The sequence below is a fragment of the Anabrus simplex genome, chromosome 11 (genome assembly GCF_040414725.1).
Source record: "Anabrus simplex isolate iqAnaSimp1 chromosome 11, ASM4041472v1, whole genome shotgun sequence".
In the NCBI taxonomy this organism is placed as follows: Eukaryota; Metazoa; Arthropoda; class Insecta; order Orthoptera; family Tettigoniidae; genus Anabrus; species Anabrus simplex.
Genome location: NC_090275.1, coordinates 71421233 through 71449073, shown reverse-complemented (window position 1 = coordinate 71449073; position 27841 = coordinate 71421233). Strand labels below are relative to the sequence as shown.

At 40.3% G+C, this 27841-nt stretch overlaps 1 protein-coding gene across 1 annotated transcript in view; it reads right to left on the bottom strand.

The window, feature by feature from the left end:
• The window catches only part of LOC137502699 (uncharacterized), a 156666-nt gene that overhangs the window by 47649 nt on the left and 81176 nt on the right, over positions 1-27841 (bottom strand). Inside the window, exons 3-4 of the mRNA XM_068229681.1 lie at positions 24658-24708; positions 6770-6901 (exon numbers count right to left, since the gene is read on the bottom strand). Coding sequence (XP_068085782.1) covers positions 6770-6901; positions 24658-24698 — 173 coding nt within the window. The 5' untranslated portion in view covers positions 24699-24708. The remainder of the gene's footprint in view (positions 1-6769; positions 6902-24657; positions 24709-27841) is intronic.

Below are 27841 nucleotides of genomic sequence, written 5' to 3'. Positions count from 1 at the left end.
ACATATAAAAGAGACTCCTGAAGCGATAAACCAAACATACCTCAGATAATTCGGCCACGTCTCCAGAAGAACAGGCAGTGTGGAGAAAGTAATTTTAGGGAGCATGGTCAAGGGGCAGGGAGCTTCTGTGGCTCAGGCGGTAGCGCGTTGGCCTCTCACCGCTGGATTCCGTGGTTCAAATCCCGGTCACTCCATGTGAGATTTGTGCTGGACAAAGTGGAGGCGGGGCAGGTTTTTCTCCGGGTACTCCACTTTTCCCTGTCATCTTTCATTCCAGCAACACTCTCCACTATCATTTCATTTCATCTGTCAGTCATTAATCATTGCCCCAGAGGAGTGCGACAGGCTTCGGCAGCCGCCACAATTTCTATCCTCGCCGCAAGATGGGGGCTTAATTTATTCCATCCTAGACGCGGTAATTGACTGGAAAACAGGTTGTAGGCAGGTCAACGGACAGAGGTCAAAAGAAAGATTCTCAATTGGATAAATCAGCTGCAGCCCCTACAGGGGCAATCCCCCGTGTGGCGATCCACACGGCAGCAGACCAGTATACTTGAAAGGATTACATCAAGAAATCTACTTTATGAAGAGCCACCGCTCTCCTTTGAAAGCAAAGGATCAATGAGGAGGAGGAGGAGAATAAAGTCGATTAGGGGACACAGTGAAAGTATTTGTTGTACGATTCGTCTACAGAGGTCAGCATATTGTCGACATCAATTTTAAGCCACCGCTTTACCGAGAACAACTCCATCCAATTCAGAAAAGGTTTGACCAAAAAGTTATTAAAGGTATTGTAAAATTATTTAAGGAGAGATTTGATCACGAATAACAAAGTGAAGCCTATTAATTTCCCGTATGTTTTGGGGGAGTGGAAAGGACTCACTCTTCAACACAGGCACATGAAACTGAAATACTTCCCTTGATTATTTAACTTTTACATACTTTCGTTGATGCACTTTTGGAACAGTTTGCAAACTTTATCAGTGATGTCATGTTGGTGCTTTTGATACAATATCAAGCATTTTAAAATATCATCTCGTACTCCTATTTAGTGCCAGGTCCGGAATCACAAGAGTCTAGATCCTGAGGGAGCAATAGTTTCGTGTTTTGCCGCATAGCGCTGAAAGAAAATAATCGGAGCATCAGTTCAAATAGTGCCACTAGATGTCGAGCTATCCCTTCGTTCCTCAGGACGATTCCAATTGGTATTATGTGAATAAGTTGCACACTAAAGCAAATACTTTTTCAGCTTTATGTCATCATTACTATCATTTCACTGGATTTTTCGAAGATGCAGGAGACTCGGAATGCTAGCGTTGCTGTACAGACGAAGTCTCGTTTCGCTCCAAAATTACGTTTTGTGTAGAAGAGTGGTATTTCTATGACGTTTAATAAATGTATCACACAGTAATTCAAGATGAGTTCATACGAGTCAGATCGTTGCGACTGGAGAGTTCACGTCCTGGTTGAAAATACTCCATAGTGTGTGTATAAGCCTCTATATTTTCAATTGGCTTTACGTCGCACCGACCCAGATAGATCTTATGGTGGCGATGGGATAGGAAAGAGCTGGGAGTGGGAAGGAAGCGGACATGGCCTTAATTAAGGTAGGCCTACAGACCCATCATGTACTTGGTGTGAAAATGGGAAACCACGGAAATTCATCTTCAGAGCTGCCGACAGTAGGGTTCAAACTCCCGAATGCAAGCTCACGGCAGTAAGGGAGCAAAGACAGTTCTGCACCAGAGGGTGTTCCTCAAGTAGACATACAAATTTTTTGCTGCGTCATCACCCGAGGTCATTGACCCCACAGGGCGTTCCTCAAGTAGGTATACTATTTTTCTATTTTTACTATGCCTTCTGATTTCGTGAGTATACCTTCTATTTTTGGCTTCTTTCCTTTTTAATTTCGCCGTTCTATCAGTGATTTTTAACTCTCCAGCTATGCTTGTAATCGTGAACTTCGAAGGTTCATTTTGATGAACAACAATACCAGCCACCACTCATTTAAAGTCATCACTAGGGCCCCGGATGTTTATGACCTAAAATGTTAGAAATATGTAAGCATTTATGAACTAAATGCATTAAAATATGACATTAATATGACTTAAAGTTTTTGGTCACATTTTCGAAATCTTCAAAACCTTGCTGCTGTTTAAATGAACATTATATTGAAAACATACTTTTAAAATCTAGAATATTCAATAATAATATTAATAAGAAGCCGTACTATTGATTTTATTAATCTATTTTGAATTTATTTAATTACTCAACTCAGAGGCAACTCTCGTCTCTGCACATAATGAAATAAATGTCACAATTTGATGGGCGATCAGAATTACAATAACAAATTACATATATATTAAAAAGTTTTCAAATGGGAACGATCTTCTGTTTTTACGCAACATTGACTTGGAACGGGAAAGAGACCGCTCAACATCGCAGGATAATATTGCGCCATGTTTGAAATAGGTCAGATCATTTGTTCACACATTCAAATGCCTCACCTGTTGACCGATTTAAGCCTGAGAAATATATGACGTGTCATAAACATCTGGGCTCTAGTCATCACTGTTCATTGCCTACGTCTCCAGCCTTATGTTTAAGCCTGAGAATAATATGAAGACGTGGCTGCAAAACCACCTTACTGCAACATACACCAATTCAAGAGTTTTCCAGTGAAAAGTGTGATCACAAATGAAACGAGGCACCTTAGAGGGTTTTTTAATAAATAGCTAGAATAGTAGAAAACTCTTGTGTGGGCAAATTAATATGCCTGCTTTATGCCAGATTGAGGGAAGTTTGTTACCTTCCTAGATATTTCAGCCACCGCACTTAAACTCTGCCGGTATAAAAGTATTCTTGATGTGGTCTTTCCTCGTAACCACTCACATCCATCTCAGCATCTTCATTTCAGATACTTCCAGTCACTTACATTGTGAGTGCACTGTTAACTAAGTTTCTGCTCCATATAGCATTGCAGGTTTCACCGCACATTTATAGGCTTTCCCTTTTGTTAGGATATACTGCAGTTTATAGTGTCACTATGGAAAAAAAGAGGTATGAAAAGAAACACAAAACTATTTTTTTCAAGTTGTACAAATAGTAAAAAAAAAAAACCATAAGAACAAAGTTAAAGTGGTCAAGAAATTCTCCTGTTGTAATCGTCTTTTGTTATATGTATTTACTATTGTAAACCAATTGATGCAATAAGGCAATTCACGCATAGGCTGAAAAATCCCCCTCCTATCTCCTTCTTACTTCACATCCTTTACCCTTCTCCTCAATCCGTCACTTCCTTTAAACCCCGTCCGTATCTCTTGGCCAGAGAGAGGACGTAACCCTCCAGGTGGCCCGACCCATCCCTTCAGGGTGGGGAATGATAACATTTACAGATAATGTTAGGATATTTAGTCTGTTGTCGCAGAGTATACAAGACCAGGTAGCCTGAATTCAGCTGCTACTTTCTAGATCTAGATTACCATCAGCAGACATAGCGGATTCCTAAAAGTGTTCCTTGCCTGGAGCTGGTTTCCATCCCTCTGAACACTCTCATTCCCAGTTCCTCCCAGGCACATGTATTCAGTCTTATTCCAGCTGATTTGAAAACATCTTTACTCTAGAGCTCTTCTTCAGCATTCTAGTTTATGTTCAACTTGTTATCTATTTTCTTTTTGCTCAAATAGGTATACTATTTATCTATTTTTACTATGCCTTCTGATTTCGTGCTTATACCTTCTATTTTGGCTTCTTTTATTCTTAATTTCGCCGTTCTATCAGTGATCTTTAACTCTCCAGCTATGCTTGTAATCGTGAACTTCGAAGGTTCAACTTGATGAACAACAATACCGGCCACCAATTCGCGCATAGGCTGAAAATCCCCCTCCTATCTCCTTCTTACTTCACATCCTTTACCCCTCTCCTCAATCCGTCACTTCCTTTAAAAGCCGCCCGTATCTCTTGGCCAGAGAGAGGGCGTAACCCTCCAGGTGGCCCGCCCCATCCCTTCAGGGTGGGGAATGATCTGGAAGCAGCGTACACTGACGAGCTGGTTTTCTTAGATTTTCAGAAAGAAGATCAATTATCAGATTCGCATAAACCCGCTTCGATGGTGGAGTCATTTGAGATGACTGGAGAAGAATAGGTTACCCAGAAGAATAATGAACGTGGTCATATAGGGCAAGAGAAGTAGAGGGAAACGAAGAGGACGATGGTTGGACTAAGTTTCTAATGATTTAAAGGTAAAAGTTCAGTATAGATTCCAGGAGTACGATACGAAAATTAGCCTTTCAAAGACTAAGGTGATGTCAATAGGGGAAGAAACCTAGGAGAACTGAATCTTAAGTTGGGATGACAAAGCTGGAACAGGTAGACCATTTCAAATATTTAAGATGTGTGTTCTCCCAGGATGGTAGTACAGTAAGTGAGACTGAATCAAGGTGCAGTCAAGATAATACAGTGAGCTCTCAGTGGCGATCAATAGTAGCCTATTCTGCAAGAAAGAAGCCAGCGTTTCGACTATCTTTACACAGGCCTTTTTTAGACCAACTTTGCTGTACGGGAGTGACAGCTGGGTGGGCTCAGAATATCTTATTCGTGAGTCAGAAGTACTGGAACAGTTATGCAAGTAGCGAGAATGATCGCTGGTACAAACCGGTGGGAACAAGGAAGGAGGGTTATCAGAACGAGGAGATAAATGCTGAGTTAGGAATGAATTCGACCGATGAAGCTGTATGCATAAACCGGACGCAATGGTAGGGTCATGTGAGGCGAATGGATGAGGATAGGTTACCTAGGAGAATACTGGACTGATCACGGAGGGTAGGAGAAGTAGAAGGAGAATAAGACGACAATGGTTAGACTCAGTTTCTAACGATTTAAATATAAGAGGTATAGAACTACTACTACTAAAAAGTTTTCATTCTTCCCCTGAAGGGGGAGGCGGGCCTCCTAGACGGTGACGCCGTCTCCCAGGCCGGGAGATTTGTTACGGTGAAGGAGATGCTCGGAGAATGTGAGGTGGTTGGCCGCTGTGGCCTATACTAGGAACTGTCCCGGCACTCGCCTTAGTGCAGGAGTGGAAAACCACGGAAAACCATTCACAGGACAGCCGGCGGTTGTGGCCAGCCGTGAGATCCAGCCCTGTCTCGTGTCCCGAATGCAGAGGCGTACAGCCACGGTAGATCCGTGGCCATCCCTCCCCTGCTTGGTTGGCCGGTCAGAGTGCAGAGCTGTTGGACCGTGGCCACTTATGGGCCAAGACCCACTCTGCATTTACCGACCACAGAACTAAACAATGTCACAGGGCTATTTACAAATAGAGGGTTGTGAAGGCGTTTAGTAAATTCACAGAGGCTTGCAGGCTGAACGCTGAAAGGCAAAAGAGTATCTGATGAAAATGTAGGCCTATATGTTGACTAATAAGGGAACGTCCATTGTTATTATTGTTAACAAATACATCGCAATTGGGAAAATATCCCGGTGGCAAAGATCACTTACAGTAGTGTGATAATAAAGCAAAGTTAAAACAGAATTAAACAACAAAAACAACACAACAAGCAATTCCATGGCAAGAAAATATTACAAGTAATAATAATAATAATAATAATAATAATAATAATAATAATAATAATAATAATAATAATAATAATAATAATAATATTGTCTTTACGTCCCACTAACTACTTTTACGGTTTTAGCAGACGCTGAGGTGCCGGAATTTAGTTCCGCAGGTGTTCTTTTACGTGCCCGTAAATCTACCGACACGGGGCTGACGTATTTGAGCACCTTCAAATACCACCGGACTGAGCCAGGATCGAACCTGCCAAGTTGGGCTCAGAAGACCAGCATCTCAACCGTCTGAGCCACTCATCCCGGTAAAATATTACAAGAATTATTACTAGTTTCTCATTCTAAATCCAGCATCATTATGTTCGACGTCTTTCACAAGGTAGGTCAGGACATTGTCAAAACATGTGGCTAGGCCAATGATTGGATAAGAATGTAGCCAGGGTAAATAAGCTCGAATTTATTTATTTATTTAGTCTGATCCAGGACACCCTAGATTTGCCATAAGACACAGAATAATACACAATAACAATTTTGAGGGAAGATAAAAAGATTAATGTTAAAAAAATGATAGGTTGCAATTAACCATGTTAAATGGCATGAACTCCATATAAATGGTGACGAAGAATCGAAACGGAGTATTTGATGAGTGAGGCGACTATCTCATCCTGTAGGCTTCTCGCTAGTTTCTTTGAAATTTCTTTTTGAAAACAAAATGTTATGAGAGCTCAAAAATCCAGCAGATTTATTTTCGTTTTCTGTTTCTACCAATAGATCAGTAGAAGATGTGCTGCAAAATCAGTAGACCTTACAACACGGCTCCGGTAGCGCGCAACTCAACGACGCTCGACCGCCTTGTCTTTGAGACGCTTCCGGTAAGTCTTCTGACACTTGATGTTGCAGTTAAAAAAAAAAAAAAAATCTACTGATCTACTTCTGGAAATAGGAAAAGAATTTAAACCTAATTTTGGGCTGATGGTATAGGCTTTTGTTTCTACTCTGACGCAGCTGATTATATCGTTCCCATTGCTTTTTCTTAGGCTCTTTTTGAAAAAATGCTAATAGAGCTAAAAACAATCCTGAAATTAACTTCGTCCTTTATACGCCCACGATGTTGCCTTATTTCCCGATAATCCAAAGTGATAAACATAATAAAATGTTAATATGGAATAGGGCTAATTTTGCTTTTGAACATACTTACTCTGTCACTTCTGGTGGTGGAGGTGGATCTGTTGGATACATTGGATCTGTTCGATCTGTTGGATCTGCTGAATATGTTGAATCTGTTGGATCGGGGTCGTAGCCAGGTAACACGATGTCCTGGGGAGTGCCTCTGAAAAAGAAGATAAAATGGTTTATTTCTTTGCCTCATTCATCATATCTATCTATCTATCTATCTATCTATCTATCTATCTATCTATCTATCTATCTATCTATCTAGTCTGGGCATAAACGAATAGCCTGGTTATAAACATGATTATCTCCATTTTTTACTGATTGAATACACTGACATGTCAAAAATCATGGGATAGTAGTATATAAATATGGCGCCACCGCATCTTGATAACTTGGAAGGGCTCAGACGTGTATTAGAACTGATCTGAAGTAATCTGACATATCGAGAGTTAGTGTAAACATTGTCTGTGGTGATCGTGGCAAGGCGACGTGAATTATCGTCTTTCGAACGGGGCATGATAGTGGGGCCAGATGAATGGAACATTCCATTGTCGAAGTTGTGCGGATATTTAACATTCCTCGATCGACGGTGTGACGTGTGTATATGGTAACAAAAACGCCACAATGGCTCAAATCCCATCCACATTCAATGCAGAAGATACCAGACGCGTATCCAGCAAATAAGCGCAGCGTTCTTTAACGTCAGTGGAGTATCGGAGCAGAAGACCTACCAGAGTGCCCTCGTTAACACCACGACACCGAACACAGCGTCTCACCTGGGCGCGTGACGTTGTTAATTGGATCTTGGAGGACTGGCAACAGATAGTTTTGTCCGATGAGTTACTGTTCGGCCTTCCGCACAGGGAGCTTCACGCAAGCGGTAAGCTGGCGACACCTTGTAGCTCAATCGACACTTCCTTTGTTAGGGGAACATGATCCGTCAACGGAGCTTCATGCAGGCAGTTAGGAGAAGACGGGGTGGCGAAGTGGAAGATGTACGTCACAAGTTGCATGCAGTGCAAGTCGCGAACTTGAAGTGACGAATACTCTCCGCCTGATTGTCGTGTTCGTGTTCCGGGTCAAGCATTACGTCAGGCACCATGGAAGTCTGGTTCGTCGAGGAAGTTGAGAAGAGAGACGGCAAGAATTTGGAATCCGATGAGTTCAGTTCTTTTGCTGCTTCGAATAGCCTAATTTCCAAGTTCCAAGTAGGGGTGAACTCAATATTTTCTTGATTTCTTTCACCTCCGCAGTAGTGCAGTGTAATAACAGTATAAAATCATATCTTCTACATTATTCGATGTACTGAACATGATCAAGCATTCTGCACAACACTGAATTAGGTACGCAAATTACAACACCGAAATATCCAAGTCACCCAATCTCTTCCCAGGTTGTGTCGCTCCGTCGGTGGATGCACACTGTAAAAGTAGAGCACGCCTGTAGCTAAACTTCAAGCAGCTAGCATTTGGCGCCCGTGTCGTTCAGCTTGCGCGAAACTCCGTGTGCGGAGGGCCTTCCAGTTGTTCTGAGCTAACGCTAGGTTCGAATACGGCGTAGACCGCATAAAGCCATGTACTCCAGTTGTTTACAAGCACCATACCGGTCACAGGCTGTTAGCAAAGTCACCTCCGTACAGGCTATGAAGGCCCTTGGAGGAGAGAAAGGTAAAGGCTTCCACCATTGTTAACCTCGGCACGTGATGGGGTAGTGTTTAACTTTACGCCCGGCCGCCTTTGCCCCCAGGAATTAACCTGGTACTCATTTTTAGTGAGGGCTGAGTGAACCTCAGGGCCATATGCACCTCCCGAATTGAAAATCTTGTTTCTTAAATTTTTTACGACTGCCTGACGGGAATTCGAACCCACGTCCTTCCGGGCGAACCGAGCACGCCTTTGGCGCCTCGGCCAGGCAGCCCCTACACAGGCTGTTAGTAGCTCCTTAATATGTGGAGTGTGTTCATGTGGGATGGGGAGGATCCGCTGATCCATCTGAACAAGTCGTTGACCAGTGACTGCTACGTTCAGCTGTCAGGTGACCACTTGCAGCTCTTCATGAACTTCAGGTACCGTTACAACGATGAGATATTCCACCAGGATAATGCACCGTGTCATCGGGCCCAAGTTGTTGGAGGAATGTTTTGAAGATTTCCAACGACTGCTGAGGCCACCTCGTTCGCCTGATATGAACCCCGTTAAGTGGTGGTAGTGAGTTCCATTCACACCCAAGATCTTGCTCTTACAAACTGAAGGAAACTGTGGGTAGTTATCCAGATGGCATGGGTCAGAATCTCTCCACAGGTGTTTCCTTCGATGTAACAATGAGTTACTGTACTTGGCCGAGCTAGAGGAGGGACTGCACGTTACTAGGCCCCTATCGAATGACGAAGTGTAGTATTTGCCAGGAAGATTACGATTGTGAGGTCGATGCTAAACAATAGATGGCCAGAAATAAGTTTAAGTTGTCTAAAACTGCTGTTCGTACACACAACAACAAAAACGGACAGTTCTGTGATCGTTTTGTGACAAATATGGCCAGCTCCAGCAGCAAATCTGAGAGTTGGACTCAGTTCCATACTTACTGAACAGCTCATGTCTTACTTCTTGTTAATGACGAGTTTCTGTCAGTTTCGCGGATGGCATAGAACTGGCTCAAATGGTATAGAAAAATAATCAACAACAGCAACAACAAGAACACACTGCCTGGAGCTGCTGAAGAAAATAGCGAGGATTCAGAATATGATTGTATAAAGGAATCCTGAAGCTATGGAAATTGTGTATGCTGGAAAGTAGGAAACCAATGGAAAAGAATGAAATAACTAAATTATCACTATTAAAAAATCTGAAATCTTCCAGTCTGACGAAACCTTTAGATAAGACAAAGAACTGTAGGCAGAACAAAGGCTGCTTCAGTTCAAATTTAAATCTTTATGCTTCCAATACAAACTTTTAAAACATTTATGGGTTAAGTTATTCTGTAATAAAACATGTCACCACTTGAGATCATAAAACATCAAGTGAAAAGTATTGGGAATGGTAGAGAAAAGAGAGTCAACTCGACTCCTTGTTTAGTTAGACTCCGTTTTTAATGTTTGTTTTTAGTCCAAGAGGGACAACCTAAACGAGGACATGGAGCTAGGTGCATAGTTAATTCAAGAAGGCTTGCAAACCGGACGCTGACAGGCATACCAGTGTATCAATTAACAATGGGATTGTAGTAAGAGTGTAATGGAGAGGGCATATAGGGCACTTGTAAGACCCCACTAGAGTGTGGTTCCAGTATATGGGAACCTCACCAGGATTATTTTATTTGAGAACTGGAAAAAATCTAAAGGAAAAGCAGCTCGATTTGTTCTGGACGATTTCCGATAAAAGAGAAGCGTTTCAAAAATCTTGTAATGTTTGGGCTGGGAAGACTGGGGAGAAAGAAGACGAGCTGCTCGACTTGGTGGTATGTTCCGAGCTGTCAGTGGAGAGATGGCGTGGAATAACATTAGTAGACGAATAAGTTTGAGTGGTGTTTTTAAAAGTAGGAGCGATCAAAATATTAAGATAAAGTTGGAATTCAAGAGGACAAATTGGGGTAAATATTCCTTTGCAACTCTTTAAGAAAAGACTAGGTAAACAACAGATAGCGAATCTGCCACCTGGGCGACTGCCCTAAATGCAGAACAGTGGTGATTGATTGATTGATTGATTGATTTGAATAGCGCAATCAATCAATCAATCAATCAATCAATCAATCAATCAATCAATCAATCAATCAATCAATCAATCAATCAATCAATCAATCAATCAATCAATCAATCAATCAATATTGATCTGCATTTAGGGTAGTCGCCCAGGTGGCAGATTCCCTTTCTGTTGTTTTCCTAGCCTTTTCTTAAATAATTGCAAAGAAATTGGAAATGTATTGAACATCTCCGTCGGTAAGTTATTCCAATCTCTAACTCCCCTTCCTATAAACGAATATTTTCCCCAATTTGTCCTCTTGAATTCCAACTTTATATTCATATTGTGATCTTTCCTACTTTTCAAAACTCCACTCAAACTTATTCGTCTACTGATGTCATTCCACGCCATCTCTCCACTGACAACTCGGAACATACCACTCAGTCGAGCAGCTCGTCTTCTTTCTCCCAAGTCATCCCAAATCAAACTTTGCAATATTTTCGTAACACTACCCTTCTGTCGGAAATCACCCAGAACAAATCGAGTTGCTTTTCTTTGGATTTTTTTCAGTTCTTGAATCAGGTAATCCTGGCGAGGGTTCCATACACTGGAACCATATTCTATTTGGGGTCTTACCAGAGACTTATATGCCCTCTCCTTTATATCCTTACTACAATCCCTAAACCCCCTCATTACCATGTGCAGAGATCTGTACCCTTTATTTACAATCCCATTTATATGATTACCCCAATGAAAGTCTTTCCTTATATTAACACCTACATACTTACAATGATCTCCAGAAGAAACTTTCACCCCATCAACGCATTAATTATAACTGAGAGGACTTTTCCTATTTGTGAAACTCACAACCTGACTTTTAACCACGTTTATCATCGTACCATTGTCTGCTGTCCATCTCACAACATTATCGAGGTCATTTTGCAGTTGCTCACAATCTTTAACTTATTTATTACTTTATACAGAATAACATGATCTGCAGTAAGCCTTATCTCTGATTCCACTGCTTTACTCATATCAACTATATATATAAGAATACATAAAGGTTCAATAATACTGCCTTGAGGAATTCCCCTCTTAATTATTACAGGGTCAGATAGAGCTTCGCCTACTCTAATTTTCTAGAAATATAGCAGCCCATTCAGTCACTCTTTTGTCTAGTCCAATTGCACTCATATTTGCTAGTAGTCTCCCATGATTCACGCGTTATAGGAGACTTGCGCGTCAGTTAGGATGGGGCCGTACCTATGATGAATTCTTATGCTTGAGACGGCACACACAACCATAGGAATTTTCGAATGAAAGTTAAAATTCCCGACGCGTCTGGGAATGGGACCTGGGATCCCTTGGACCGAAGGTCAGCACGCTGACCATTTAGCCGTAAAGCCCAGCTATGCAGATGTTGTATGATAAATGTTGTCAGGCAAATAATAAGTGTGCCACCAGAGATGTGTAATAATTGTGTTTAGAGCAGAGCAGGCTTTATGACAAGTTACTCACGTCCGCAAACCTTAAATAGTACGTGTTCTTTAAATTGTGTTCCATGAGTAATATTATCGGCACTAGACAGTCCTGAAGATACACACATTACGAACGAGAGAACCGGTCAAGTAACACGTCTGAAGCAAGAAAACTTCATTAGATGGGAATCTCTCGTGTGGGAGAGGACGTTTGAATACATACAGAGTATCCCCTGATTACTGAAAGAGTATGGTTTAGTGATCATGGGCTTTTAGCTGGCTCTAGAATTGCTTCCATTTACGTGTCTGCCAGGAATACCATACTGCACGATAATTATGTGGGGGCAGACACATTTGATATTGCGTTGTATACGATACTGACAAAACATAACGATAATTTTGAAAACTGGGACCGATGACCTTCGATGTTAGGCCCCTTTAAACAACAAGCATCAAGCATCAATCATCATCAATTTTGAAAACTGTTCATACGTTCTTACTGTGATTATTTCTTATTCGCAGCGTGGTCAGGTGGTTGATGATTATCATGATGCAGATGCTCTGAATAGACATCCCGTGAAAAGATTATTTCCTTCTGCAGGAATCCATACTGGTTCTAGGACATTTCGTACCACGGACATTTCGTACCACTTGAAAGGGAATAGAAGTATTGCGAAGTTAAAACGATTTCCTAATGAATGTACTGTATTCATTTGTATATCCAATGTCCACTAATGGCGCAGAAGTCTCTGCACGGTGTGACCACTACTGATGTTAACGTTCCGACGGGCGCAACTGACCTGATTGGTGCACGTGTTAATTTTTATCTCGTATTCGACATTCGCGGGGACCTAGCTACTTCCACCTTTCAGTTGTTTACTGTTTCCGCGTGATATTCAAGCCCATATCGGACAGTTCATCAGAATCTTTTATTTTACTTACTTGATAATGAAATATTGGGCCGATGACCTTCGATGTTAGGCCCCTTAAAACAACAAGCATCATCAGCATCATCAGATAATGAAATAATGCAGTAGTTTATAAATATTCACAACTAGCAAGATACCCGTGCTTCGCTACGGTATTATACTGAAATTTATAATTGAATGCTTATTGTTTTAGATATATAATCCGCCGAAATTCGCGATCTGACTCGTTTTCGGCGAGAATCCACCAAAATTCCCGATCTGACTCGTTTTCTATTAGATTTCGGCATGTTTCCTCCCATTTTTCAATCTTCCTTTCCAGCAATCGATTTCGTACTTCCCGGGCTAGGCTCAGGTATTCCTCCCGGTCAGTTGGGTCCCTAAATCTTTGCCATATTTTCCTATAATCATTTTTAATATGGATAAAATCCTTCAGGAGAACCGGCGTGGTGTCATATTGGGTGCCTTGGCGGCACTAAACCCGCGGCCGGACTGCATTCTTAGTCATTACCAGTCCAGGAGCCGTTTCCAGCGCAGTCCGCACAACTGACGACGGTCCGGAACATTATTATTATTATTATTATTATTATTATTATTATTATTATTATTATTATTATTATTATGTGTTGCTGTAATGGCTGATGACAGGGAAAACCGGAGTATCCGGAGAAAAACCTGTCCCGCCTCCGTTTTGTCCAGCACGAATGACACATGTAGTGACCGGGATTTGAACCAAGGAACCCAGCTGTGAGAGGCCGGCGCGCTGCCGCCTGAGCAACGGAGGATCCTTATAAGTACTTTAAGAACAGTAAAATCAATAGGTTTCACCTCCTTCTACACCCCACCACCGTTAAGTTTATTTACCGCCACCCACTCCCCTCCCAAAAAAATTAAAAGAAGGCTTGTTTCTTTATGTTTAAAGGAGATTCCAAACACCAATGTTCACGTCTATCCCCATAAAAATAATTTATTTTTTCACTTCATTTCACACTACTCCCCCCCCCCCCCACTAAGTGAATATTCCCGCAAAAAATACGTGTTTCTTTAATAGTAAAAGATCTTCTAAATACCAATTATCACGACTCTAACTTCTTCAGTTTTTGATTTATGTGTCCTCATGAAAGGAATTCAACTCCTTTACACTCCCGCCCTCCAAGATGGTTTCCTCCCAAAAACGCGTTTTTCTTTGTTTTTAAAGGAGATCCAAATACGAATTTTCACGTCTGTAACAGCTTTTGTTTGTATTAGATGTATGTATTCTCATACAATTAAGTCAATTAAATTTTCAATTATTTCACACACACACACACACACACACACACACACACACACACACACACACACACACACACACACACACACACACACACACACACACACACACACACACACACACACACACACACACATTGGATTTTCCGAGAATACGTGTTTCTTTACTTTTAAAGCAGATTGCAAATATCAAATTTCACGTCTGTAATTCCTTCATTTCTGAGATATCAGTAGCGTAATTAAAAAAATTCAACACCATTTTCAGTCACATTTACCCCCCCCCCCCGCCACCCAAGTGGCATTTCCGAAAACTAAAAATACACGTTTCTTTATGTTTAATAGAGATAAAAATACCATTTTTCTCTTCTGTAACATGCTAAGTTTTTTTAGATATACTGTAAAAATTCTCATTTTAAAATTTCTCCCCTTTTGAGTTCCCCTTAAGTGGAGTTTCCAAAAACAAATCACCTATGTTTCTTTACATTTACAGGAGATTCCAAACACCCACTTTTTACGTCTGTAACATTTTACGTTTGCAAGATATTCTGTAGATATAGTCTTTCAAAAAATTCACCCCAATTTGTCACTCCTGTTTAACCGCCATTAATTGGATTTTCCAAAAACTAAAAAAATACGTGTTTCTTTATTTATAAAGGAGATCCCATATACAAATTTTCAGTTCTGTAATATCTTTCGTTTCTGAGATATATGTATCCTCATTAAAGTCATTAAACCCATTTTTCACCCTTTTACACCCCACCTATTGCGATTTACAGCAAACAAAAAAATACATGTTCCTTTATTTTTAGAGGAGATTCTAACTACCAATTTTTACATCTGTAAATTTTAAAGTTCTAAGATGTAGACACACTCATTTTAAAAAATTCACCCCCCCCTTTTCATCCACCAATATTTGGAATTTTCAAAAACGAAAAAATACGTGTTTCTTTACTTTTAAAGTAGATCCCAAATACCAATTTTCAGGTCTGTAATATCTTCAGGTTCTGAAATATAAGTAGCCTCATTTAAGACATTCAACCCATTATTCACCCTTTTACACCCTTCCTATTGGGATTTTCCGAAAACAAAAGAATACGTGTTTCTTTATTTTTGAAAGAGATTCTAAATACCAATTTTTACATCTATAAACTTTAAAAGTTTTGAGATATAGATACACTCATTTTAAAAAATCACCCCCCTTTTCACCCCCCCATTAATTGGATTTTCCAAAAACAAAAAATACGTGTTTCTTTATTTTAAAGGAGATCCCAAACACCAATTTTCAGATCTGTAATATATTCAGGTTCTGAAATATAAGTAGACTCATGAAAGGCGTTGGACAACTTTTTCAGACTTTTCCACCCTTCCTATTAGGATTTTTCAAAAACAAAATATACATGTTTCTTTATTTTTAAAGGAGATTCTAAATACTAATTTTCACATCTATAACCTTTAAAAGTTTTGAGATATAGATACACTCATTTTAAAATATTACCCCCTTTTCACCCTCTCTTAATTGGATTTTCCAGAAAAAAATAATACGTGTTTCTCTATTTTTAAAGGAGATCCCAAACACCAATTTTCAGGTCTGTAATATCTTCAGTTTCTGAGATATAAGTAGCCTCATTAAAGGCATTTAACCCTTTTTTCACCCCTTTTCACTCCTCCTATTGCGATTTTCCGAAAACGAAAAAATACGTGTTTCTTTAATGAAGATTCTAAATGCCAATTTTTACATCTGCAAACTTTAAAAGTTTGGAGATATAGATTCACTCATTTTAAAAATTCACCCCCTTTTCACCCTCCCATTAATTGAATTTTCCAAAAACAAAAAAATACGTGTTTCTTTATTTTTAAAAGAGATCAAAAGTACCAATTTTCAGGTCTGTAATATCTTCAGTTTCTGAGATATAAGTAGCCTCATTAAAGGCATTTAACCCTTTTTTCACCCCTTTTCACTCCTCCTATTGCGATTTTCCGAAAACGAAAAAATACGTGTTTCTTTATTTTTAATGAAGATTCTAAATGCCAATTTTTACATCTGCAAACTTTAAAAGTTTGGAGATATAGATTCACTCATTTTAAAAATTTACCCCCTTTTCACCCTCCCATTAATTGGATTTTCCAAAAACAAAAAAATACGTGTTTCTTTATTTTTAAAAGAGATCAAATGTACCAATTTTCAGGTCTGTAATATCTTCAGGTTCTGAAATATAAGTAGACTTATGAAATGCATTCGACCCCTTTTTCACCCCTTTTCACTCCTCCTATTGCGATTTTCCGAAAACAAAAAATACGTGTTTCTTTATTTTTAATGAAGATTCTAAATACCAATTTTTACATCTACAAATTTTAAAAGTTTGGAGATATAGAATCACTCATTTTAAAAATCCCCCCATTTTCACCCTCCCATTAATTGGATTTTCCAAAAACAAAAAAATACGTGTTTCTTTATTTTTAAAAGAGATCAAATGTACCAATTTCCAGGTCTGTAATATCTTCATTTTCTGAGATATAAGTACCGGTATCCTGATTAAAGGCATTCAACCCATTTCCCCCCATTTTCACCCTTTTTCACCCCTCCTATTGGGATTTTCTGAAAGCCAAAAAATACGCGTTTCCTTAATTTTAAAGAAGATTCTAAATACCAATTTTTACATCTGTAAACTTTTAAAGTTTTGAGTTCACCCCCCTTTTCACCCCCTTAGCGACGGAATATCCAAAAATCCTCTCTTAGCGAGCACCTACATCGTATTATGAATATATCCCCAAAATTTCATTTCTTTATGTCCAGTAGTTTTGGCTCGGCGATGATGAATCAGTCAGTCAGTCAGGACAAGTTATTTTATATATATAGATAGATAATAGTAATATTATCCAACTTTGTGCTCGTGAGGCAAATTGCGCCGGAACATAATGTATGTTTCTATTGTATTGTTTTGTTTCAAGCTTTATGCTTCAAAAAATCGACTTTCTTAGTATATCTACGTAAATAAGTGATAAGTATAAGTGATAAGTTTAGTTTAAACGGGAATTATTAACATAATATACTGTAGTTCTCTTCAGCAGATGTTGTAAATTACTTTTATTTCCTATTTCTAAAGTGTGTCTGTCAGGCTCTGGCGTGGAAATGGAGTTCCAATTTGACATCGAGTGGTACGGACTGTCCTGGCGTAAATATTTGGGGTTTACGGGAAGACCGTTTGCAGGCAGATAACGATCTAGGTGGTTCGAAATGTCCTCAGAAATCAAGTGGTACGGAATGTCCGTGGTACGAAATGTCCAGACACCATCCATACTGGCGGCAGTGACTCTGCCGGAACTCACGGAAGCTTCCCGAAGAATCGAATCGAACTCGTGGAGGTGCTAGCTGGAATCTCATGTTAGAGGATCCCTCCTTCTAAGGGCCGGTATTATAATAGAGGTTTAAACTGTTGGTTCAGTTTAAACTTCACTGTTACTCGTGTATTATAAAACTTAATCTTAAGTTTAACTACAGATTAATTTTACTGCCACTCATCTACCGTTTAAACTGAAGTTTAAGAATACATAACCTTACAACATGGCAGAACGAATGGATCTCGAAGATATTTTTTATGTGTTTGAAGAAATACTAAGCGATGACGAAGAAGTGGTTCAAATCATTGAACGACCACGGGCAATACAAGTTTTCCGAGCAAGGGGATGTCACTTTCATACATGGAATGAAAAATAGTTTTTAAATAGGTTTAGGCTTTTTTTTAATGGTATTTGTTCGGGGCGTCGACCCATGTGGATATTTTGACCCTAGGTTTAGGCTTACAAAACAGACTGTCATAACCCTATTTCAGCAAATTGGTGCTAGAATAAAACATGCAACGAAAAGGTACAAATGTAAAAATGACTTTTTGAACTGTTTGAATGTCAGAAGTGTAAATTTTAGAAAATAAAGTAACTTCCTTCTATTTCAGAAATCATGCTGTAGAACCCCTCACTCAGCGACTAATGGCATTGCGGTTTTATGCCTCGCGTAGTATGTTTATTAAAATGGAAGATTTCGGAGAATTCATAAGGCCACTGTTTCACGGACTATATAACTATTTCTGTACTGATTGCACAAGCAATTCTATTTCCTTACAAGTAAATTAGGACAACGTTTATTGCTTTTATCCGCCATTTTACCTACAAGAAGTAAACAAAACATTATCGATAGTCATCTTTTTTCACAAGTCACTGCTTCCAAGATCGTATATTTCCTTCTTCACCTCAGTTTAACTTAGGCCGGTCGCTGTAAGACTCAACATCGGTTTAAACTCAAGTTACAGCTTAACTCAATCTTCAGTTTAGGTCCTTATTATAATACTGGCCCTTAGACAAATTCGGACAGTTATCGCCTGACTTTAGTGCATCGCATAGTTTCGCTGACTGAATGGCGACACCATACCACTTGCGTATTTTTCTTCACTGAAACTGATTCTTTTATCCGACTCATTGGCTGAATGGTCAACGTTGAGGCCTTCGGTGCAGAGCGTCCCGAGTTCGATTCCCGGCCGGGTCGGGGATTTTAATCGCATCTGATTAATTCTTCTAGCTCGGGGACTGTGTGTCATTGTTTGTCCCAACACTTTCCTCTTTATATTCAGCCAACAATGAGAGAAACACGCAATAGTGATTACATCCCCACCCCCCACATAGGGTTGGTGGCAGCAAGGGCATCCGATTATAAAACAGGGCCAAATCTACATGTGCGACAGAGTTCGCACCCGCGACCGCACAGATGTGGGAAAAGCGGTAGAAGAAGAAGAAGAAGAAGAAGAAGAAGAAGAAGAGATTAAAAGTGATTCTTTTCTAAAACGTTTAATCATATTGATAAAGAAAACCATAATTTTGAATAATCGATACGATACTTTGATAATTCGCAGTTGGAAAACCTAAACTGTGACACATAATATTCTCCTTCCCTCCCCCCCCCCCTGATAAATAATTTCTATCCCTAATTCCTCTTCCTATAAATGAATATGTGCCTCAATTAGTCCTCTTGAATTCCAAATTTGTCCACCTTTAAAAGCACCACTCAAGCTTATTCGTCTATTAATGTAATTCCACTTCACATACCGCTTAGTCGAGCAGCTTGTCTCCTTACTGCCAAGTCTTCCCAGCCCAAGTTTGTAACATTTTCGTAACACTACTTGTTGCTTTTGTCCAAAATGATCCAAAGCAAATTGTACTGCTTTCCTTTGGATCATTTCCAGTTCTCGTGTTAAGTAATTCTGGTGTGAGTCCCATACTCTGTAACCATACCAGATACTTATACGCCCAGTCCAGAGGTGCTCATGCTGGACATTTCGTCCCGCGGGCACACGGCACTGTAAGTGGGCGGGCAGGCAGGCGATGAGCAGCCATAGCCACGCTATTAGGTGACTATCCCACGACATTTGCTAAGTCAGTGTACATCGTGTAGGCACAGCGCTGGCTGGAGTACGCAGTAGTGAGCCAGTTATACTAGCAGGAGACCTGAACTGTCAGGTGGACCGAGTTAACAAGAAAACAGGCAGTATACTCAGTTATATACAAAGGGAAGGGCTGTCCCTTGTAAATGATCCCCGCTGCAAGGCATATAGTATATATACAGCAATGGGAGCAGCACAATAGACCTTGTTTTACAAACATGAAAACGTGCACAGGAACAGGCGGTAGAGTAAGGGATGATGTGGTCATCAGTCAAACTGTAAACGTCTACAAAACAGATCCTGAGGGCTAGAAGGAGAGCCCTCTCACGATGTTATTTATCCATTTTCCATCACGCCGACTGTAAAGTCGTCTAGCACGACCCACCAAACACACACACGATGTATCTTCTTCAAACTACCAACGCTTAATGGCCGCTCTTCCTCTGTAGCGAATAGCCTACGAAACTAGCCAGCTCTCATTGTCCAAGGGGCGGAGTATCTTAGCACAAAGTTTCTGAGTAGATATCAGCACATACAAGGTCCATACTTCCCTTAGTTTCAATGAAGGCTTATAAAGCGCAATGCTCAAAGCACAAGTTATAAATAAAACTTGAAGAAGTAAGAATCAGAATAGAAGATAATACCACGAAGGTAGAGTTAATATGTCACAAATTTCCATGCCGCTTAGGCCACATCGAAAACGTTGAGAGGAGGAGAAGTAAGATAATGACAGCTCCATGTAAATCAGAAAACATTTACCAGTGGAAATCACACTCTGTACAGAACGACTGTCACCGAAGAAGACCGAGGCCAGAAATCCATACTCCAGGAAACTAAATCAAGAGATTATGAAAAAGGAACGCGAAGACATAAATCCTACAGATGGGCGAGATCTGCATCAGGTACTGGATTACTGGAGAGCATTATTAAAATTAAAACGACCATTAGTTAACCCCAGACGTGCAAAGCCATGGTTTAATAAGCTATGCTACAAAGCCTGCAAGGAACCGCTACAAGCGCTGCACATATTCAGAAAGTCCCAGTCTCAGTCTGACCTACAGGAATATACAAAGAAAAATAGGGAATATATAACCATATTGAGAGCTACCAGGAAAGATTTTCTGCTGGATGAAGAAAAGAAGCTAATAAAAGTAGCCAAGGAACATCCATATAAAGCCCTGAAAGCAAAACAACCTCAATTTCCCACGGATATACCCATGGAGATCTGGGAAGCGCATTTCAAGGAGGTGTTACCGAAGAAAGAAACACGACCGGCATCAGTTGAAGATCACAAGAATAAGGTAAACGTAGAACTGTTCACTGCAAAGGAAGTAGAAACAGCATTAAAACTGATGAAGAAGAAAAAAGCATGTGGCCCTGACCAGATTTTCAACGAACACATAACAGACAGCACAAATGTTCTGGACACACCTGCTTAATAACTGCCTACTAGAGTGCAACGTGCCAGACAAGTGGGGATGTTCATTATTAAAGGTGTTATACAAAGGAAAAGGAGACACAGATGACCTTAATTCATATAGGAGCATTGCTTTGGAATGTGCAGGTTTTAACATACTGACAGGATTATTGATGCAAAGACTATGATACTTAGTGCATAGGAGAATACCTGAGGAACAACTTGGTTTCTGGAAGGATCGTTCAACAATCGACGGCATAAAATACCTACAAAATATCGAGATATCATTGAGACTAAAAGGTGGCAAATTACATGACTACTGCAAGGCTTTCGACCTGGTGAGCAGAAAGCTTATAATAGAGAAACTAGAATCCCTAACTGGATCTCAAAACTACATAGGCCTAGCAATGCTTATAAGGAGTATTCTTGCGAACAACGTGGAACAGATCGACGACAACAGATCAGTATCCAGTGCGTTAGAACAAACAAACGGTATATTGCAGGGCGACCCACTAAGCCCCCTACTATTTAACATAGCTGTTCTGGATGTAGCAGTACGCGCACTTTTTCTTGAGCCCTAGTTCCCATTCGTTACTATGGAGATCCGGGCTCAAGATAAAGTGCGCGTATAAAGTTAGCATGAACAACGTCGCTATCTATATGTATGCGGACGACATGGTTCTAACTTCGGAATCGACTGAGCAGTTACAAGTAGCCTTCGACAAATTACTGAAATGGTCTAAAGAGAATGGGCTAAGAATGAATAAAGTGAAAGCGGTCATGATGACCTTCAGGAAGGTAGAAAGACTAGCTACAAACCAAGTAATCAAATTAGAAGGGCTAAACTTGCAAATAGTGAACAGCTTCAAGTATCTGGGTCCGACATTCCAAACCCATGGTGATATCATTCTTTACTGTATATATAAAGAAGGTAGCGTCCGCAATGGCTTCAATGAGTGGAGTGAAGAATATTAATAAACTTTCGCTCAAAACAGCTATGGACCTATTTAAGCTGAAAGTTACACCAGTCTTGAAGTATGCTTTGGAATGCATATGGGACCACCTGAAGAAGAAAGACCTGAAACTATTAGAAAGTGTGAAAGAAAAATATTTGAAAAAGGCTCTGAATCTTCCCGCCTTGTGTATGTCCTGGCTCGGCAGGAATATTACATTGAAGAACATCGCATGCAGTTGCACCTGCCATCTACCGAGGTCTATCAAAAATTATTGCACGAGCTGCAAGAGAAACGGAAGGAAATACGGGACGATTTCTATGCGACGGAAGCAATGATGTCGTCTGGCTTCGTTATCGATCCAACTGTGAGGTTTGAAGGAGGTAACACACAAATAAAAGAGGTTGATGGTGAGAAGAAGAAATTTAACTATCCAGAGCAGAAGTACAACATCCCGTAGGAGGTGATTGGGCTGCTGTTTGGTGCTCGAAGAACGATATCTAAATTCTGGATTAACTTCTTTAGAAATTTTGGAATGAATATAGCGTATAACCTCTTAAACGAACTTAGAACACAAATGACTAACTATCTGTAAAATGTACTGTAGTGGTAATAAACCCCTAGCATCCCTTGGAGCGGGGGTGAGAACGGGGCGACATGTAATCAAAAACGACCAATATTATTGTAAAATCCGTAGTTTTCTGGGATGCTGAGATGAACTGTGACACTCTGAATGCCGTTTAAGTCCATGATCAGCCTCTTCTTCTATTCTGAATTTGGCCATCTACGGACCGCTTAAGGCTTCTTGGCCTTTCTTATCTTCTCACCCCAAAATCTCTTCATTCTTTCGCTTCTCATCTTTCTGTCCTCTTCGGAAATGATCCGTTCGGTCTCCGTTTAAGTGGTTTCTCTTCAAATGAATTTAGACTGTCGACTCTTCTTCTGAACTCTCTTCTATTGTGGATCATCTCCAATGTAATTCCAACTTCTTCCGCGTACTTCTTGACCTCTTCTACCCACTTGGAAGTGACCAGGATGTATTTGAAGATCCTTTTGGCCAGTCTTTTGACATCCATTCTTACTCGGTGTCCGTAGAATTTCAGCCTTCGTTTCCGCAGTTTGTCCGGGATCTTTTCAATGTACATGCAGAGCTCCTCATTTCTTCCAAGTCCCATCAGTAGTCTTCTGGAGTCCCAGAATTTTATTCAGAATCGTCCCTTTCTAATTTTCGAGTTCTTGCATCTCCCCTTCTTTTTACGTTTAAAATCAGACACTCTGAAGCGTACAATCCTTCCGATTTTATTACTGAGTTTTAATGTCGGATTTTGGCCTTGTAGTATATGATCAGCCTCTATTGACATGGCAATTGAGATGAAAAAATACGTCCAAAATGGCCGAGATTATGGATGTGTGTGTGTATATTCCACCATAGCTCTCAACCAAACTTGGTACACATAGAGTGTTGCCAGGTCTACAAATAAAAATTCCGTAGATTGTACCTAAACATTTCAGGAGTTTTAATGAAAATGTCGGTAATTTCTCGAGCACCGAAATGTTAAAATATAACTAAATTAAAGAATGCAATAGCCATGTGAAGTTATTATGATAAAATATATAATTCCACTCACCCGTGCTCTCTGGCCACTTTATATTCTCCTTTTCTCTTTCTCCCCACTCTTCCTGTAGATGTAATCATTCATGAGGCGTAGACATTGTGTGCCAATTTTGAAGTCGTAGTAAGACGCAGGTGTTGCATTGTATATGCGGGTCGGGAATTTCCCTTCGAATGATGCAGTCAAGCGTGAGTTTTGAGTTCAATAAGAGGGGAGAGATTATGAAATTCGAGGCCAGAGTGACTGCGGGGAAGCACCTAACGAGTGATGCTATCGATAAAACGTGACGCAGTGAGATGACGAAAGAGCTTTTCTTCACAAATATATTATGTACCATTAATCATTATTATTCATTTTCCTTAAATCTGGATTAGAAGAAATTTCAGAAGACGTTTTTGTTTTTCGGGTTTTATGGTGTGTTGTAAAAAAAATCGGGAGATCTCCTGAAATTTCGGGGGGTGGGGTGTAAAGGGGTGAAATGAAAGCACCAATAATAGAATGAAAAACAATAATAGAAAATGACCCATACCGTATTAATGTAGATTCCATGGTTCTGCAGTTCGCTGAGGTAAAATGTGACACTCTGGATGCCGTTTAAGTTAAAGTTCAGCCTTCATGGACAAGGGGGTTCAGAAGGTATGAAAAAGAAAATGTATAAAATGACCGGGAGGAGTGTTTATTCCATGGTTTGCAGGGTCCCTAGGCTGATTGGTGACAGTCCCAAGGGAAGTTGGAATCATGTACATCGTATCCATAGCGCGACGTATTAATACAGTTATAGCATGCTTTTATTGTTTGTTTGAAACGATCAGCTAATTCCCAGACAATCCGGGGTGTCACACGGTAACAGTGTAACGCGAAATTAAATAATCTCGAAGTAAATCATTGTACACGTAACAATATTTCTAAATCTACAAAAGAGTTTGTTAACTATCAGTCAACGCCACAATAGAGAAATCTACAAAAAATCAACAATTTTTGTTTTATGTACCCGAGAGAAGCCGGGAACGACAGTTAGTTCAAAATATTACTGAAATATTGTTTGAAAAATAAACTATTGATAAGTCTGTACCTTCATGGAAACCCTTTTGCAAAAGCAACTATCCTTTTACTTTCTTTTTTTGATTCTCTCTCTCTAAAGTAGATGTACTTACTTCATCATAAAGTAGATAATCATTTGCTCCATTAGTTTCATTTCCGATTCCCTGAAAAAGCGAGCATTCAATGATATTAGAAACAAGGACACCCAATAAATAAATAAATAAATAAATAAATAAATAAATAAATAAATAAATAAATAAATGCACGTCAGTGTATGCCCGTTTAGAGAACACAAGAAGAAACTGATCTTCACTCCTTGGCTTTCTTTATCAGCAGAAACATGAACAGCATTAATTTTTGTTAATGACACGGTCAGTATAATTAACATTTGACCTCTTTTCGGCTTGGAGCACGTTAATTAGTAACATTACTTGCTACCACTCTGTGAAGTAGTACAAAGTGATCAGGTACGCTTTACTCCGGTGCGCACAGTGTTTCTCATATGGGCGAACTCTCCGTTCGTTCGCCGCGGGCTAGGGAAGGGGATGGCGCGGTATGCCGTCACATGTCTTTTTGCATGTACCCGGCGTTCGTTTTGTGCATGCGTGAGCTGACCTTGTACACGAGCCCGATATCGCAGAAGTATTCTGCTTTTCCCAAGTGTATGCGTGTGTTTTTGTTCTTTTCTTAACTCTGTAATTAATAGCTCTGCGATTTCAATGGCACAGCCTGTCATTTTGTACGATTCATATGTGCTTACTCAGTCAGCTCGTAAAGTTCAAAGTCTGTTCCAAGAAAGATTTCTGGGTGTAGACGTTTCAGATTGTAAAACAGTTCGTAAAACTGTACAATAAATTTAAGAAAACTGGAAGTGTCCAGCATAAGAAACCAAATAAAAAGCGGCGTAAGGTTCTCAAGTGGATGACATTGATCACCGTTTAGAAAATTCTCCTAAAATAAATCACTTCATCGTCTTGCACAACAAGTGGGAATTTCATATAGGTCTTTGCAAAAGACTGCTAAACTATTGCACATAAAGCCGTATGGAATAGAATATTCTCATCCTCTAGTTCCATATCGCCTGAAACTAAATTATCTACCTCTTCCAGCTTTCTATCACCAATCTGACATACAATTCTCTTGGATTTCTTACCAACTGACATTAATTTAATTTTGGAAAGGCTATTTTTCATACCATACTCATTGCTCCTATTTTCAAGTTCCAAGATGCCTTCAGTACAATCTGCCATTAAGTCGTCAGCATAGGCCAGACTGCTTACTACATTTCAACCTAACTAAATCCCTCCCAGCCACTTTATACCTTTCAGCGGATGATCCATGTACGCTACGAACAACAAAAGTGAAAGACTACTGCCTTGTATAACCCCTGTGAGTACCCAGAACCAAGAACTCATTTTACCATCAATTCTCACTGCAGCCCAATTGTCAACATAAATGCCTTTGGTTGATTTTAATAATCTACCCTTAATCCTACAGTCCCCTGTATGGCGAGCATCTTTTCCCTCGGTACCCTGTCATATGCTTTCTCTAGATATACGAAGCATAAACATTACTGTCCATTCCTCTCGTAGCATTTTTTAATTACCTAGAGCATACTGAAAATCTGATCCTGACAGCCTCTCTGTGGTCTTAAACCACACTGGTCTGGGAGAGAGCATTCATTTAGTTCAATCTACTTGCTTGATGCATGCATTACATCATCTTTATTACAACTACTTATCTATTGCTACATTAAATACACAGTTCAAAAAGTTAGGGGAACATGTTTCTGAACGTATGCCATGCTCCGCAAAACAATGCTTCACACCCAGGTTTATTACCAACTAAACTTTTATTCTTTACTTCTGAAGTATACAAAAGAAATTCGATGAATTCACGTTCATTTTCAGAACACAAACGAAAATGTTCAAACACGGGTGAAAACAACGTGATAACAGTCCTCCAGGATGGATTTGTATCACAATTGGAGAGCTTCAGTATGATGTATGTCCTCCACGAGCATTTTTCCCAGTTTGGCACCTACGTGGCGTGCTCCGTAGGCTATAAGTCGACGGAGGTCACGTTGCGGTATCAGTCCCATTCTTCAATGGGAGCCTGTTCGAGGTCTTGGAGAGTCTGTGGTGGAACAGGACGCCCACGAACACTTCTGTCAAGGCTATCCCACACATGCTCGATGGGATTAAGGTCGGGACTCACTGTTGGCCATTCCATCTCTTGAATGTCCAGTTCTCGCAAGACAGCTCTGGTGATGCGCGCTACATGAGCCCTGGCATTGTCGTGCATGACTACGAATTCAGGGCCAACACCGTATGCAGCAACCAACACATGCTGTAGCAGTATCTGCTCGATGTACCCCGCAGTGGTAAGATTATCACGGACGACGACAAGATCCGTGCGGCCATCAATACTTATGCCACCCCACAACATCACAGAACCTTGTCCGAATCGGTCGCCTTCCTGGACAGTATTTGGCATGTACTGCTCACTATGGCGTGTCGAAGTTGCTAGTTGACGTTGGTACGGGCAAACAGAAGGCGAGCTGCGCGATGTTGCTGCGTTAAACGGGGCACTCGAACAGGACGTCTGGGTCGTAAGGAACTTCTCTTAACCTGTACCTTACAGTCTGTTCAGACACCGTGACTCCAGTGACCCTCCTGAGGTCTTGTTGCGGTTCTCTGGGACTTGCTGAACGACGCCGCAACGCACAGATGGTCAGATATCGGTCATCCTATGGGGTTGTCATGCGTCCACGACCTTGTGCAATCCTCCTTGTGAACTGGCTTGTCTCATTGTAGCGATTCAACAAGCGGAGATACATTGAGATCCACAGCAACACGACGAAAAGTTCAACCTTCCTGGATCAAAGTAACGGCCTTTGCGACTTGAACCTCGTTGAGATGTCTCTTGGGATGTGCTGGTTGACGTACAACGTGCTCAAATGATCGCAGTAGTCTGTGTACCACAGAACGATACACGGACCGCTATTCCCTTCGTTTTGAGGGGGCGCCTGACAGTTTAATCCATGGCTACGCTTACAGATGGAGTATAACTTCGATTTGACATACCCTGAGTAGCTAAGGTTTCAAGGTATGCTGTACGACCATTGGAACCCCATCTACCAAATTAACGTTCACATACCAGACGTAACAAAAGAGGTTTCCTTAATTTTTTTGAACTGTGTATTCTATTTAAAGGTACTAGTAATTATATCCATTCTGCATGTTATCCCCACCCTTTCTTATTTTTGTTCTAGATGTAAAACAATGAATATATGTT